This window comes from Danio rerio, chromosome 23, assembly GCF_049306965.1.
Source record: "Danio rerio strain Tuebingen ecotype United States chromosome 23, GRCz12tu, whole genome shotgun sequence".
Classification (NCBI taxonomy): domain Eukaryota; kingdom Metazoa; phylum Chordata; class Actinopteri; order Cypriniformes; family Danionidae; genus Danio; species Danio rerio.
In genome coordinates, this window is record NC_133198.1 from 25,767,626 (window position 1) to 25,785,000 (window position 17,375).

The window sequence follows — 17,375 nt, forward strand, 5'->3', positions numbered from 1 at the left end:
GTCTTCGACTCTGCTTCCAGCTGTCTCAAGATTTAGACAGACAGAAAGAGAGATGGGGGATGAAAAGCAGGCGGAGGCAGAGCAGGCGACAAGGAGACCCTCAGATCCCCGTCTCGAAGGGGAGAACAGAAGCTTTGCTGTCTAAATCAAATCATTAAATGGCTTCAATTAAAAGGGACACATTTTACATTCATGTAGCATTTATTTTTCCCCTGAGGGTCGCTTATGTTAAGCGTTCTTGTGCCTGAAAGGTCATAATTTAGTTTGCGACCCTAGTATCTGGGTGGTGTTGCATGATACATTGGTTCCTTGTATAGCTGGCTTGTAATCTGCAAAGGGGGAATCTAACATAACAAATTATGAAGAAAAATAAATCTTATTTGATGATTCAATCAACTTTTTGTGCGTTTAGATGGAGCAACATTTACTACATAGAGGCCTACTTTACTGACAAGCAATGCAAAACCTGGTTCCAAAATGATTTAATTGGAATACAATGACGTTGAGATAATGAAAGCTTTTGCATTGGTTCTCGGTGAACTATGGCTCTCTGAAAATCTCACATATATTAAAGTTTTTAGTTCAAACTCACTTCGTAACTTCAGTTGAGCACTTTAAATAAATCCTTCAGTGAGATCATTTAGCAGTTTGATGATTATTAGTCACACTGAATCGATGAATGCACTTCAATCTTCTGTTTAGAATGTAACTTTATAGGGATTTCCTGGGTGCTTTTTTAGTGGGCTTTAGATACGTTTTCACAGAACCTTACTTTCTTGACAAGATGTGCATGACAGTTGCAGCTAGACATGGGACAGTATAAGTTTCTGTGGGTATGATAGCCTTGGATGAAAACATTATGATTTCACGGCTGAAAAATTAGTTCTTTTATAAAGTCTTAGTAAAAAACAATAACTTTTTCTCCCCATTGAACACAATAAACAGTAGTCAACATTTGAAGTGGACCCAAAAAGTGGATCAAAAAATGTCAAGATGAGAATGGGTGTTGTTGAATAGTTTTAGGACAACTTTGATAAAAGGTCCTTATCCACTTCAAATGTTGACTACTATGTTTCATTTGTGGAAACATTTAGAGTATTTCAGAACAGTAAACATGTCAGGCTAATTAATTTAAATAAATCATTTACTTCTGCTGTCTTCATTGATTTCAAAAACACAAATTTCTTTATAATACATTGGGAAAAAACAATAAAAATTCATATACCTTAGGAGCGGTATATAATTTTTTTTGTGGTTTAATACTTTGACTTTTCCATACCATGGTAAACTTTGAAACGGGTTATCTTCCCATGCCTAGTTACAGCTTGCTCAATCACATTTGCCATTTAATTTCAGTTAATCAGCCATCACAAGATCTACACAAAGCCTATTTCTGTTTTACCACGTTTGAGAATAACAATAATAATAGTGCACTCATATTAACCTTCATTTTGTATCTACAGAATCGTGAGAAAATCGTGATCCTTATTTTAGGCAAAAAAAAATCGTGATTCTCATTTTAGCCAGAACCGTGCAGCTCTACTTTAAATTTGAATTGACAATCTCGAAACCATCCCCATCATTCTCAGATGGAATGGAGGGCCAAGTCAAAGGTTACCACGAGCCAACTCTGCCCTGCGGGCCCTAGTTTGGGCATCTCTAAGCTAGATTATGCTTGTCACTTGTGACCGAATACACAAGTCCAATGTACATACATCCTCAACAGTTTAAATTCACTTAAGACTTTACTGACTGTTTTATGAGGAAAATAGCTAAGATGACTTGTGAAGGTATTTGTTTAAGAGATGGAACTGGAAAAGAAAGCTCTGCCTTTGAGAGGAGCGAATTATCCATCATATATTCTGCTTAAATAATGAAATGAACTGTATAAAAGCATGCAGGGAGTTTTCTGCAGCAGCTGTGAACTGAACCATTATAAACAGGGTAAATGAAACAAAGTGAAACTGCTGGAACAGGTTCAAAAGTGGTGGGCTGTTACATCATATCTCATTGTTTTAACTGACCCAAGTGAGTTGAATGTTACTGAATGTCAGAAGGTATGGACATCGCTATTGCATATGAGGCACATCATTAAAATAATATTGAATGAAATACCGAGTGGAGCTTAATAATTGTTTTTTATAACTAATTATTTTAAGCCCCAAAGTATTCAGCGTCATGATTTAGAGCCAGGAGTATTATGTTGATGTTTTTAGTTGTATTAGTCCTTCTGCTTGCCAGCCTTATTTTTTTAACCAGGAACAGAGTGATTTTGATGCTCTGTTTTTGGTATAATTATTCTCTTTTATAATGGAAATCTTGTATATAAACACATTTTGGCCATTAATTTATTATTGGCATAACATTAAACTTGCTTATCATGACTGCAAGAATTGGAATGTCTGTCATTTTGATATATGATCTTTAGGGTAAACATTGTTTTGTTTCTCTGCCTTGTTATATGATTGTGTATGTAAATACACTGTTACTGTTGGATAACTCGGCATGATGAGAGTGTCGAGCAAAAAACATTCACGTTAAGAAGTACAAACCATCCTATATTGTTAGGCTTTTGTTTGTTTCTTCGTCTTAAACCCCCATACGTCAAGTTTTATTCTTCCCAAAATAAAAGGCTTAAGTGTCACAGAAATTCTTCCTTTACAGCATTTCAAACAGTGTGCAGAGAAATCCCTACCAAGCCGATAGCTGGAAATAAAAGAGGCAGATCTATTCTGAAATTTCCCTCCGTGTAGCATTTTATGACAGGGAGACTGTAGAGGCTTTTGTGAAATCGAACCACCTGCCAATTACAAATTAGAAAGCTGCTACAGACTAAGTGTACCGCACTCGTCAAACAGCTTCTGTTCCCGGCCCAGAGGGAGTCCACATTTTTTTCTTGCCTGACTCCGAGGGCACAACCGCACAAGGTTTGATATAATTCGGACTGGAGGTATTAATCTCCTGCTATGAGATGGGGCCCAAAATTTGCAAGCTTGACAGAGTGGATATGGGAGAAGATCAGCATAAATGTGTGTGTGTTTGAAGCTGCAAGTCTCAGAAAGGGAAATGAGCAGCAGTGTAAATTGGATGAGCAGGGTTAAGACCGGCCTGTTCCTCCTGACATGGGGCATTGGTGCCAGATGAAGCACCTGAAGTGAAGCACTTCACAGTGCTATGTGACACGAGCAGCACAGGTCGGCGCTTCACCGCTTGTCTGTCATGTAGGAAGAGACTGGTGTGAATGCGACACATGGAGTGTGAAGTCAGCACCTAGTCTGAACCCCCTACCATTTTATTATTGCATTCCTCCGACTACTTTAATTTCAAGATAAGCACATCCACAGCAGTTGTCTGCCTGTAACAATGCTGCGCTGAGCGAAGGCATCACCTAACCAAAGGTTGTTTTTTTTTTTTCTTTATTTCTTTCTTTTACTATACCGCTGCCTCTCTCTCTCTCTGGAAGGAAACAGCTGAGCACATGTGAAATATGAACATTTTGCTTTAGCCTTTTTCTGTGTCTCAGCCTGCCTCCCTAGAGTGGATTAAAACAGCAACTGGATTGACACGAAAAGCAGGGCAGGTCTCTTTCATCGGTAAAGGTGTGTTTTAAATTAGCCACACTTCACCGGTTTAGAAGAATGGCTGAGTGAACAATAAGCCTCGCTGGAGAAGCTGGAGGATTGGATGAGTGCTACCCCTCTTCCCTTTCCGCATGAATATTCATGTTGCTAAGTGACGGATGACAATACATTAAGAAATAATAGCTGCAAACAGATCAACTTCTAATGTCCGTTTTGTCGTTTTCTTTAAGCACGGGTGCGCGTGTGTGAGCGTGTGATGGACTATTTCTTTAGCTCAATAAATCTCAATCTAAGGATGAGGCCAGGCCGCTCCAGCGGAGTGGTCGATAATGGATCTGTGCTGTTTGCAAAGCCCCCACCTTTCTGTTCTCCTCGGGCCACTAAAAGAGAGAGCGAGAGAGTCAGGTAAAGAGACTAAGAGAGGGAGAGAACTGGGACCTGTGGCCTGTGGGAGGCATTTGGGAGTCCACAAAGCCTGTAGAACAGCACACATCCCTTCAAATCCCATACACCCTTCCCCCAGACAACCCCCCACCCCTTTTCTCTGTCTCTTTTCCTTTTTTCTCAGCCTGCTCACTCTGATGGAGAGGGTCTTCTCTAAAAGCACAAAATGGCTGGAACGCAGCTGAACAGATTGGAGTCTTAAAGGTCCTCTCTCTAAGAGTACTGCACAAATTACAGCCTCACAACTCTCCACGGCCAGTGAGGACCATCATTATTGTAAAATATTAAACTCAATTTATTTTCCGAGGACCTTTTGTTTGGAAACGAGTTTCACAGACGGGTGGGAAAAGAAGCTTTCGGGTTGCTTTTAAAAACTGTTTTCTTTGCTGGATTTTGCAGCTAGGTTTAAGGCTATCTGCATATCACAATTGCTTTTTGTATCTGTCAAGTATGTTTCTTATTAAATTTCATGACAACAAACGCTGCCATCTTAAGTCGCAAAGAAAGGAATGTTAAAGTGCAGCAACATCTCATGGACAAGAGAGATTTATTGTCAGTAGTGCATAAAGCCCGGATCTCACAGAGGTACCTTTGGTTGGTCAGTTGGCCAAATCTGACCAACTCCAATCCAAATTCCATACAAAATGTGCACTTGCGCTATTCCTGTTTTAATTACTGAATGTTACTTAAACAATGTGACTGCACCTTCAGAAGTAGGCATGGTTCATAGATTTTACATTAGGTGTTGCCTATGCTATTGTTGTCTATTGGAAGGAATGTGTCAATAGAGCTGCCATTTTAGTACAGGGGTAGCGCTGAAATGAATGTGGGACCAAGGTGGAGTTGAGGACTGGCAATCAAGAGCCATTGATTTATAGACATATAGACATATAATTACGATCGGGGGTTTTCCCGGTGGTCAGTATGCAAATATTTTTACATCACTTTTCTATATCGATGGATAAGTGATCGCACAGGCATTGCCGACAAAGAGCATGTGTTTGTATGCATGGAAATGTAATATCCATTTATTTTATAAAACTAGACTAAGCCTGGGATTTATGCAAGTTGGTGTTCTTTTGCCTTATGGTCAATGCAGTAAGTCACTGTATTACCAGGAATAACATTAATTATTTGGCACAAATTTGTGACAATTTGTAACTAAATCTCACCTATGAAATGTTCTGCCTTTATGCTTTGCTTTCCTTGTTTGCTCGTTACTACACCTGTACACAAGCGCAAAAGACCAGCATCTTCAGATTGGCTTTAGTCTTGACAAGTGCGGTTGAAGGACTTTCGTCCTGGGAGCACTGTACCAATGTGGCGTCTGTATTGATGCATGCTCAAGGTCCGTATGTGATATCTGGTGTACATATCTTTGGGCTTGGTTGAGTTCATTTTCTGTTAATCAGTTTTTTGTTTGAATCGATTCCAATTATATTCAGCATTTTATATATTTTTTTTCATTTCAATTAATCTTATTGACTGTTAATGTAATTAAATGAAAGTGATTAAATCTGTGTTAATTGTAAAAACATAAATGCTTAAAGTGCAGATTTTTTTCTTTCAGTTTTATTGCTAAGAAATAAACTGAAATCACATCTACAGCTTCATTTACTCCAGGAAGCATTTTAAAGCAGACCTTTATAGCTCCAGTATTTTTTCTTAAGGCTCACAGCACAGATATCTATTGCCTTGTCAGTATGTAGGGAATCCATTTCCTCTAAATGAATCTACCAGCCGGGTTAAGAGACTATAAGCCGCAATTCTCAAAGGTAAATCCCTCTCAACACCGCCTGGGACGTTCTGAAACATGTCATCTCATTTCATTGAGATTTGTCTCTTTTGTTCTCCTGCCTCCCCTCCCCCTCCGTTGAAGGCGGTCAGTCATGGTGCTGATGGATAAATTCACTTACGTTATCTTGTAAATGAGAGGATGAGCGCAGGTAGAAACAGACAGGAAGAACTCAGCCCACCCCTCTAACACACAAGAAAGCCTTAGAAGACCTTGTGCAGACCAGCTCCAATAACAAGCCTTTACTGTCACACATGCAACCCACTCAAAATGGCCCCCTTTGCATTCTTAACACCCCCCCCCCTCTCTCTCTCTCAACCCACCCAAATGAACGGTGTACAATGTGCTCAGCCTATTAAATATCTTTATTCCGCCTGCTGCATTGAACAGATAAACGCAACAAGATCAATAACGGCACCAGGCAAAACAAATAAATAAAAGATGATGTGCACTAAGAGGGCTGGAACAGAATCACTCTCCTTTTGTTAGTAGTAGCTTTTAGCCTCCTCAGCCCACGCTATGTGAATTCATCCCTGGAATACTGAAGCGTTCAGATAAACATTTATCTCCATGCAGTTTTCGCACTACAGAGACACAAAGACTTCTAGCATCTCCAGATCCGTGCATAAAGCAATGACACACACACACACAGACTGCAGTCCTCGCCATAGTGCTAGAGTGTGTTTGTGCCACGCTCCAGGAGCTGTGTGTTCAGATATAGCTGCTGGGTAACTGTGAGGCTCGACCCCATCATCAACACACACAAGTGTTGCTTATGGATTTAGTGAGCTGGAGACAAGATGGTGGAGTCGCCCTGGCTTGTTAATGCATGACTTGTGTTTTAGCACGCGTTTTGGCCTTTGTTTATGAGCCAGGAAATGTGAATGAATCATGGCTTTAGGATGCTATTATGAATCTTGAATTCAGTTTTCTCATAAGCTTCATTTTCCCATCCTTAAATGTGGTTATTTAATCTTTATTTCTTTTTAAAATTAGGTTTATGGCATCAAAGTTAATATTTGATCTCTGCTTTTGTAACTGTAAATTGCTTTCAAGTCAACATGAAATGGAATTTGTGATTTTACTTATTTGGAAAAGGTTTTTCGAAAGATGAAGATTCACTTACTAGACCTTTGCTGGTTATAAACAGGGTAACCAGGATTAGACCACCCTAATTAATGCTTTATCCCCCCTGAGGGACATCAAAACAAGATGTATCGGGGGGTCAACCCTTTATTAGTAAGAAATCGCTTTCTCTGATGTGATTTATAAATGTTTGTAAATATTAATAGTTAAAAATGTATAATATAGATTACACATGTATACATTATACATTTGAGCCCCCTATAATGGTTCATACCATTGTGAATCCATAATCGCGCCAATCAGTGCTAGGACAAATATGATTCAGCGGTCTGAAACTAGCAGTTCTAGAGCACCGATGGACATCTTAGGTATTTACATTTTAGGTAAAGACGTTTCTTGTAAAATATGTAGCCTAAAAAAACATTAGACACATAATTTGTATAGTTTGATCGACAGTAACCTCTAAAATAGTCACTAAATATCCTTCAAAACATGTTAAACAATTTTAATTTTATTTATAAATGAGATGTAATTTAAATACATTCATAAATGTATTAAGCATGTATTACTGATAAAATGATAAGTTGATCTCCCTGATCTCCAATGAATAATTTGCACTCTGGATATAAAGTTTCTTTCTCCTGTTAAACACAAAAGATATTTTGAATGAGGCTGTAAACCTGTAATCATCGACTTCCAATAGTAGGAAAGCCAAGCTAACTTTCTAGCTTTCTTCAAAATATCTATTGCGTTTAACAGAAAAAAGAAACTCAAACTCAGCTCAAACAGTAAATCATGTCAATGTTCATTTTTTGGTAAACTTTCCCTTTAAGTGAGATCTGTAAGGTGATTAGATGTTAAAAGGTGGGAGGGATTAGCACAGATGTAACTGATTTTAATACAAAAGCAAGCTAGCTGGTTGTAAGTAGGGCCAGACAGAATCTGCGGACATGTTTTGCTGTTTTTGCTCAGAATATTGTGAAAAATCTGCAGATTTATGCTGAATGATTTTGAGTGTATCGCAACTAAAAACCTAAATATGTTAAATAAAAATAATAGCTTTTTAACTTTTATTTAATGGGTCACACTTTACAATAAGGCTCATTAGTTAATGTTAAGTAATGCATTTACTAACATGAACAAACAATGAACAATACATTTACTACTGTATTTATTCATGTTAGTAAATGCATTAACTAATGAACCTTATTGTAAAGTGTTACCATCTAATGTTTACAATGCAAATCCTATTAAATCCATTAATTTGGTAAACAAAGCAAGTCTCTCATATAATATATCTACCGTACATCTACTAAAAGACTAAAATGATCTTTCTATCTTCTAAATTATCTATTAAAATTATTACTTTAAAAACTGTATTGTACAGGGATCATACGGTCATTTTGAAATGGCATTTTCCCGGCCTGGAAATTTTTTTGGAAAAACGGAAAAACCCACAAAGTTTTGTAAAAGTGATGGAAATTAGTTGAACAAATATCTGTATACTTGAATATAGGTTAGTTATCGTTACTTCTTTTCTGTCTTTGGCCAAAAACATGCTCTCACATCATTAGTGCTGTGTAAGCATTATCTAAATCAATTTCACATAGATATAAACATTTATTTAAACTAAATAGATTGTTGCGTGTTTTATGATATGCTGTAATACATTTGAATGTGCATTGTTTTCCTTACCAAGTGTACGTAGACTTTACATGAAACATTAGGTCATGAAAATGTACTTAATTCTTAGAAAAGTCATGAAATTTTAGTAATAAAAATGTGTATAAACTCTGATAGTAAGTAAATCATATAAATGTTTTCATATTAGTAATATTACTGAAATTAATTAAAAAACTGAATTAATATAAATTTAGCCACATTTACAAACAACTAAATAAATAGACTTTGATGATGGAATAAAAATCTGCGTGTTTCTGCAATGGCAGATTCCGTGTGGGCCTAGCTATAAGTTAACGTAATCTAATTGACCGGATGACCTAGCTGATGTCATCAAGAAGGAAACATTATTTTACCCAAGGAGCATTATATTGTTTTAATAAAACATCGTAGAACGTCTAGAAATGTCTAAATAAACAAATAGAGTCCGTTTTGATTTCATGTTGATGTGAAACCACAGCGACCTCTTCACCTCATCTGAAGCTGAACCGCACATGTCTAGGTAACACAAATTCCAGCTTGGATTCCAGTGTAAAATGGATTTGTAGTGTGAAATGGCAGTGTAATGTAATGAGTGTTTTGAATGGAGCAGTGGCTGGCACCTCAGAGTCTGACGGAGGGTGATCCAAGCAGCCGAGCACAGCCCCCCTTGTGTTCTCAACACATTTGAACTATCAAAGAATGCTTGTCTTCAAACTGGAGGCTCATTCTTCTGTGTAAATAAGATTCTTATCTAGCAAACAGCTCCGAACACTCCCTTTCTTTCAAACAGATATCGTTTTTTTCCCCCCCTCACGTAACTTGCAATAATTTTGATGTCTGTTCAGCACGGCACTGAAGTATTTTCCATTTCAAGAGCGCCTCAGATTGTCTCTCTGCGGAGAAGCGGGTGGAACAAGAGGGTGATCTTTTCATCCCCCGCACTCTACAAATGTTTGGCAGATTGACCGCAGAGGAAGGAAGTATGTGTGTGCGTGTATGTGTGTGTCTCCTTAGCTAAAGCTGCTTTCTCTTGTTGGGGCTGTGCTGTGTGAATGTTTTTGTTAAGGAGATGAAGGTCGTGACCTGGCCATACCACCAGTCACATTTGATTTAAACACAGAAGCCCTCTTTTCAGGTTCAGAGGAGGAAAAGTTTCATCATTTTTGCGTAATTTAGGATAGGTTTTGCATCGTATCAGCTCAGCATTGTCTCGATCATTGTGTTTTCCTTCTCTACACAAACCCCTGCCATCACATAATTGTGTTGGAACAATACCGGCCTTCTTTCTCGGACTCCCCTTGATGTTTGTTCTGGAAAGGGCGGACTGTCCTGCGTCCAAAAGCCCTTTAATCCTATTACTCACATTCCAGTTGTGTTTTACAAAGAGAAACCGATTCTGTGCAGGTTTGAGAAATTAAGATAATTGAGATCATCTTATGTGACGGTCTACATAATGAGTCTAACACTTTTTGTTTGGCTTTTTTCACAGATTGTGTGTACATAGAGAGCCGACGGCCGAACACTCCCTACTTCATCTGTAGCATTCAGGACTTCAAGCTGGTGAGTTGAGACTTTTTATCCTTCCCTTCATCTGTCCAGATCAAGGCTCGCTCTCCGCCAGGCTCTTATGTAACAGTGTTACCGTTGTGCTTCGCTTTTTGTTTCACATCTTTTTCTATACGTCAAAAGCAGGATCAAACGTGGGGGTCTGCTCAGGGTAATTGGCTTGATTCATTTCAGCAGAGATGGCGAAAGTACACACATCCTTTACTCAAGTAGAAGTACAGATACTCATGCTTCAAAACGACTGGTAAAAGTTGAAGTACTGATTACACGTTGCACACCAAGCAAAAGTAAAGCAGCATGGCCTTAAAAATGTACTTAAGTAAAAAGTGCCCATTACTACTACAAGTTTTATTTTCACTAGGTAGGTAAATATTCGGTTTTCCCCACAGTCCAAAGACTTGCAGTAAGTGAATAGATAAGCTTAATGGGCTATATGCACACAGACTTTTAATTTTCAGCCAGGCAGCCCAAGGGCTTCAAGTGATCTGTCTTTCCATTACAAAATTGTCACGTTTAAGATCTAGTTTTTTTTTTTTTTTTGAAAAATCAGCGATCTTCACTGCTGGTTAGATATGCGATATGAAGTAGATCTCTGATCAGACAAGAAGCACTAGATTAAATTTCCCCCGCCATCTCTTTAAAATATGACAGTTTATCGTACCCCAGTATGCTGAAGTCTATTAAACTGAATGTATTTTCATTACATTACAACATCAATGCTGTAAAAACAACCTTGTGAAATTGAGAATAGTCACATTAAGCCTATCGTTGGCTTTAAAATTGTAGCTGTGCATAGAGCCCATTGGCCATAGTGTGTAAGTGCATGTGTCAATGTGAGAGTGTATGGGTGGTTCCCAGTACTGGGTTGCGGCTGGAAGGGCATCCGTGGTGTTTTTTTTCTAGGGTAATGTGGATATTTTATTTAATGATAAACCTTAATTATGTTAATACATTTGTTCTATGTTAAAAGCAACACACAGGTGTGACTACAACCTACAAAACATCTGCACGAGGTTTCTTTAATGTGATTAATTCAGGATCTTTTGCATTATATTTTTTTTTCATAAATTGATCAGGGTAGTTACTACTTACATTGGCGCAGTAGGTAGTGCTGTCGCCTCACAGCAAGAAGGTCGCTGGTTCTAGCCTCGGCTGGGTCAGTTGGTATTTTTGTGTGGAGTTTGGATGTTCTCCCTGCGTTTGCGTGAGTTTCATCCGGGTGCTCCGGTTTCCCCCACACTCCAAACACATGTGGTACAGGTGAATTGGGTAGACTAAATTGTCCATAGTATGAGTGTAAATGAGATGTTTTCCAGAGATGGGTTGCGGCTGGAAGGGCATCCGCTATGTAAAAACCTGCTAGATAAGTGGCGACCCCAGATTAATAAAGGGGTCAAGCCGAAAAGAAAATGAATGAATGAATGAGTTACTTTTGTTGTAACTAAAGTACAGTAAGGAAGTATTTGCACTTGTGTACTTCTCATCTCTGTATTTCAGTACACGTTTGCATCGAGATGGCCGTTTGTATTTGAAGAGGTGTGTTGAGAATTGCTATTCATATCTTCAGGTTTTCCAGTACGCTCATTTACCCAGGCTTATGGATGTTTTTTGTAAATGAAATGTGCTGACAGTTGGCTTTTTTTTTTCTAGTTTTAATGCCTGTGCTTTTTACTCTATAGGAAGATCAGCATGCAACACACTGAGATTTACAAGTTTAATTAGCTTGTGTGAAGCCGAGCACCAGATATTCTCTACAAAGCCTCGTCTAGCTCGCACATGTTTACATTGTAGCGCCAGCTTGGTTTTACATGCCTTTAATTGATCAATTAAAAAAAAGCGAGAGAAACTGAAAGAGAAACTCCTGTTGTGGATTTTAGTTTTCGCTACTTGATCCGCTCTTCCCCGACGCTTTTTATATAGATTATTAATCAGCTACTTAAAAAGCTGGAATCTTCAAAGGACACGTCGATCAGAGAGCAAAACCACCTCAGATTCAATCCATTTTATTAGGCCAATATATTTGCCTGATTTATTTCCTCCAGCAACCACAGACAGCTGCGCTTTTTCCTTCCATGGGTGCCACATTTGATTGTCTCTATGTTGAGATAACGTTATGTCACAAGCAAATAAGCACATTATGGCTTTTCTGATGGCTACTTCCCCACAGCAGGAGACAATTAGCCGAGAGGTCCTTCGGCTTGCCCTCCCCCCTGTAGAGAGTGTGTGGAGGAAGACCCATGAGGCTTTGTTAATGGCACTGAACGGCTAAGGTGCTGATGGGAGGGGGTGGACACTGGGCAGGCTGGCTTATGACAGCCGCAGGAGAAGCGAGGGGGGGTTCAGGGCAGGCTGGATGAGTGAGAAGGATGTGCAGAGGAAAGGGAGGGTAGGCAGGGGAGAGCGTGCCAGAGCCCGGGCATTCAAGCAGCCTGTAATCGGATTGCTTGGAAGAGTGCTGAGGGCAGCACAATCCTGCTCTTGCCAAGAATAACATATAGTATGTTTTGTGATTATCTGCACCTTGATTAAGTGCAGATCTTGGGGTCTTTGTCTGATGGCTGTAAATGTCACGGGAGAAGACAAGGCTTTACTGGCTCTCATCTCTATCTTTTACCGCCTCAATCTAATTAGTCAGTGCTCATCCAAGTTGTTGGCGGTGAAGTGGATTGGATGCTGGTTGACCTTTTAATTGCACAGAATGGGTGGACAACTAGTCAGTTGGACAATATCTATTATAATTAGGCATTAATCGAAAGCAATTGACTTGCGCATTTTGTCAGTAATGCCGGTTCTAGTAAACCTTCAGCATGTGCATTCAGATGGAGCAGTATTTAGTACACTGACAAGTTACATAAAGCTCTATTTTAAAATAAAAATTGTATTTAATCAGATTATTATGACATCGAGATCATTGTTTTGTCATAATAAGAGCATTGTAAATGTTCCATGTGAATTTACTACATAAAATAACATGGTTTTACTCCAAAATCCCTTTAAAACTTAATCAATTTAGTGTTTGAAATGAAGCTGCATGTGAGATGTTTTTGTAAGCAGTTAAATATTCAGTTTATTCAGCAGCGGTTTGGTGATTTCCTGTGTTTTTTCATGGGTATCTGGAGTTCCAATAAGCGTTGGAGATTTACTACAGATCACACCGTCCTTCCCAGATGAAATGTGCGTGACCATAATGGCTTTGCTCAATCACGTTTGCAATTTCATTTCAATTAATCACCCAGCTCTATTTATAATAATATTATATATATTAAATGTTGTATGTGCTCCGTTTTTAACACCTGGGTTTGTCCATCTTTACTCAGGTTTTGTTTAAAACTGTCTATTTTTTGGGGTATGATTACTGCACTATTTTTAAGTTTATCATGTGAAATATGACTCTTATATATAATAATATATATATAAACAAATTGCAAGCAAGAATAATTACAATAAAGCAAAAAGATTAGTCATTTATGATTTTCCCGGAGAGTCGAACAGTATTCAGGTACAGAAGTTTAATAATGAAGTGCAAAATAACACTGTATATTCTTCATTGTATTAATAATTCAGTAATTTTATTCTTCATTGAAGTTATAATTATTGTACTTTATTATGCCTGAATGCTTTTAACTCGTTTGAAAAGCTTTTATAACATGTGCAAGTGATAAAATCACTCAGTTATGGTTATACTTTGCAATGACTTCACAAATTGCATGTATTTTCAAATATTTTAACCCAACTCAACATTGCATATCCTGCCATATTTTGCAGACACACATATTGTGATAGTAAATCAATGCTGAAACGATATATATTGTGCAGCCCTAGTGGCAATGTTCAGTAGAAGCAAGTGCAATGGACATGCAGCTACAGCTCAGATGCTCACCTCTGAACGCTGGCTTTCACCCCCTCCTCTTAATTGGGATATGAGCATCTGTCCACTAAAACTGTGGAAAAACCTTGAGGTCAATTGAGCTGACCCCGCTCACCCCCCTCATTGATGTCCTTTCTCATGCATTCTCTCCCTTTCTTAGCTTTTAACGCTGGGTTGATTCATTCACTCCCATTGAGCATGGCCAAACGGGATTGCAAGCCATAACGGTAAATGAGAATATCGGAAAGGTTCCAATATTGGTAGATTTACAGAGTGGTTCTACATAATAAAGTGAATTCATTACACGCGTAAAGATCATGGCTCTCTGGAGGATGGCTTTCTGTGGTCTTCCAGCACTCTGTTTCAGCTGTATTTTTGATGGTGTGCGTTCGAGAGCTTCTGTTTCATGCGGTGTCACGTGAGCCCTCTCTCTCAGCGACCCTCTTCTGCCGCGAGGTGAGGAAATTGCCTCGCTTCTGGCAAAACAACCTCATTAATATGGTTCTCCTCTAGTCTTAAGGGTTGAACAACGTCACCCCGTGTACTTTATCTAATGACCTGGGAATCCAGTTAGCACCACAGAGAAAACCTGCATGCTGCAATCAATCCCTCCACCCACTTTGAGCGATGAGATTGTGACGTGTGTGTGTGTGTGTGTGTGTGTGTGTGTGTGTGTGTGTGTGTGCTTTTAGATTGCATCTCAACACACACTCACAGATCTCCACACTGTCACAGAAATGTTTCCGCCCTTCACTCATTCCAAATTAGACCATTAATTGACACGCTTTTCACTCAACCTTTTCCTTTCCCCTTTCAATCATATTCATATTCTGAATGAGCCTCCTGCTTAAACAGGCTCAAAGATGTACAAAGACAGGTGCCTCCACCCTTGTTTGTGAGCGCACACGGTCGTCCCCTACACACACACACGCACTGTGATTAAAGCACAGCAGACTGAGCTCCCTCAGCTTGTGTAAACATTTCAGTAGTAAAGACAGAATAAAAGAGATTAACAGGGGTAAAAGAGGTTGGGAATATGGAGAGTTGCTGCGATGTGCGTCTCTTTCCGGCTGCCTAGCCATCTTTTACGTTCACACAAGCTGCACATTTGTCTGATTAGACATGAAAGATCAGACTTTAAGTTTTAAGAGTTGTTTATTTATAGGTCACATACGAAACATCCCGTTTTACGTCTGAATTAAATTAAACCTACCAAAATGATTTTATGCACAAGTAAGTGCACTGATGTTTATTAGGAATCATCTATTTTTTTCTTGTTCTGAGTATGCCTGGCAACATTGTTGGTTTAATATAGGGGTGTTCTGTAAATCACGAGTTTTATACAGTCTACATTTTTGAGGTTGGTTTGTGTTTTATAGGTGGATTGTTACAATCCCCTTTTGTAGATGGAAATGCAGTGCTTCCCACACATAGACTTTACTTGCGCGGGCCGTTCAGGTATATTAACAGCTGCCCAAGTATATTTGGTGGTGACTCATGAAATTTGTGTCCGCCCAGGAAAGACAAACATTCGCCATTGGTTAACAAGTGAAAAATCTTCTCCTGCTCTGCACGTTTCCTACTGCTAGCTCTTTGAGTGTGAGAACTGTCAACACTTGTACAATCATATGCTCTGTTGACACACAGAGATGCGCCTTTAGTGCCAAAATGCGTCTGACCGTAGTTTATGAATCTCTTAAAATGTCCAGGATTCAGCTTTTGCTTTCACTTTCTAAAGTTGCTGTTATTCTTATGTGTTTTTGCATTGCCTTTTCGGAGCTGACTGCGCGCACACAGCCGCAAGAGACACACAAAATGATTTATCATTTAATAAATGACTTTAATAATCAAGATAAGCTTTACTATATACTCAGAGAGAACAAAAAGACTTCTATACTGGCTGCAAAATATATTGTACACCAATAGAAATGTTTAATCAACTAATTTGCCTCATTTAAATAATATTTTAATTATAATTTTTAGCAATATTGTCTACTTTTATTCCATTTTTCTGTTATTTATTTCTAATTTTCTGTATATTTTAGGTTAATGAGGTTAACATATTACATGCATTCAATCTGGCTACCACCGCAAGTATATTTCAAACCTGTGTGAAGCACTATAATGAATGGGAAATATCACTATTATAACTAAACCATTTTTGTGTGTGTGTGTGTGTGTGTGTGTGTGTGTGTGTGTGTGTGTGTGTGTGTGTGTGTGTGTGTGTGTGTGTGTGTGTGTGTGTGTGTGTGTGTGTGTGTGTGTGTGTGTGTGTGTGTGAAATGGCTAATGCCATAGTTATATTTTATTGCTCTTCTACAATGTGTTATTCAGACATAATCACGAGTAATTTTGAAGATTTGTGTATTTTTCCTGAGAGGAGAGAGGAGCTGTACTGCTATCTCCTACAATACAGGACTTGAGCTCAGGTATGATAATGGACCGCTGTTAGCCCAGCACCATTTTGTGTGTCTAAAAGCCAGCGGTGCATACTGATTTCAAGGACACGGACAGCCTCTGTGTATTTATTTTACGGCCTCAGCCCATTAGTGCCATGCATAAGACGAACGCTGTATTAATGTGACACTTTCCGTTAAGTATCTGTTGCTAATAGGAAAAGCAGCTACGCCGCGGGTTCTGTTGACACACTATTGGCTAGAAACAGAGCCTTGAGATGTTGTCGGCTTCGAGAAGAAGAGGTGAGACCGAAAGCAAAAGATCTCTCTGGGGTTGCTCAGACACAAAGACAATTCAGCAGCGAATCGATCATAAACAGCGCAAGCCTTTATCCTGGAGTCAATCACAGTCTCTAGCTCTACCCTCTTTGTCTTCGCCTGCCTCCCTCACTTGTTCCTCCTGTTAATTTGGGCCGGCTGCATATGCCCGATGACTGACACTGTTGTTGTCGGTGTGTGTTGCCGTGGCACCCTTCCCCCATCCCTGTGGCTAAACTAATTTGCTGATATTGGCCAGCTCAGCTGCAGCACAGCGCTGCCTCTAATGGAGTGATTGCTGCTTGCCTCTGGGGGCTCGGCCGCAGGCAGAAATGCCCTGCTCTTCTCGCTGTATTGGTGCTTATGGACATTTAATTAGGTGTGATGTACAATACAATTATCAAAAAGAAGTCATGATTTCCAACCAAGCACAGCGGCAGGATGGAGCAGTGAAGGAGGATTGGTGTTTGCTAGTCTTCCTTCTTACTGTTTTTAATGCAAATGTGGAATTTGTAGTCTAAAGCGAAAATTGTTATCTACTGACTCCTGTCTAGGGGCAAAGATAAAACCCACTTAGACTCAAATGTGAATAAAAGTCAGTGTAAATGAAGCAGCATTGCTTGCAGTGTGACAGTAGCATTTTTATTATTCAGTTCACC

General features: G+C 39.1%; 1 protein-coding gene across 12 annotated transcripts in view; it reads left to right on the forward strand.

Annotated features, from left to right (window-relative positions):
* Nucleotides 1-17,375, forward strand: part of rerea (arginine-glutamic acid dipeptide (RE) repeats a) — a 238,223-nt gene that overhangs the window by 138,359 nt on the left and 82,489 nt on the right. For all 12 annotated transcript variants that reach the window (XR_012398487.1, XM_073938963.1, XM_021469958.3 and 9 more), the window contains one exon: nucleotides 10,058-10,128. Coding sequence is in view for 11 of the 12 variants with exons in the window: in XM_073938963.1 (XP_073795064.1) it covers nucleotides 10,058-10,128 (71 nt within the window). In the remaining variant the exon portion in view is untranslated. The remainder of the gene's footprint in view (nucleotides 1-10,057; nucleotides 10,129-17,375) is intronic.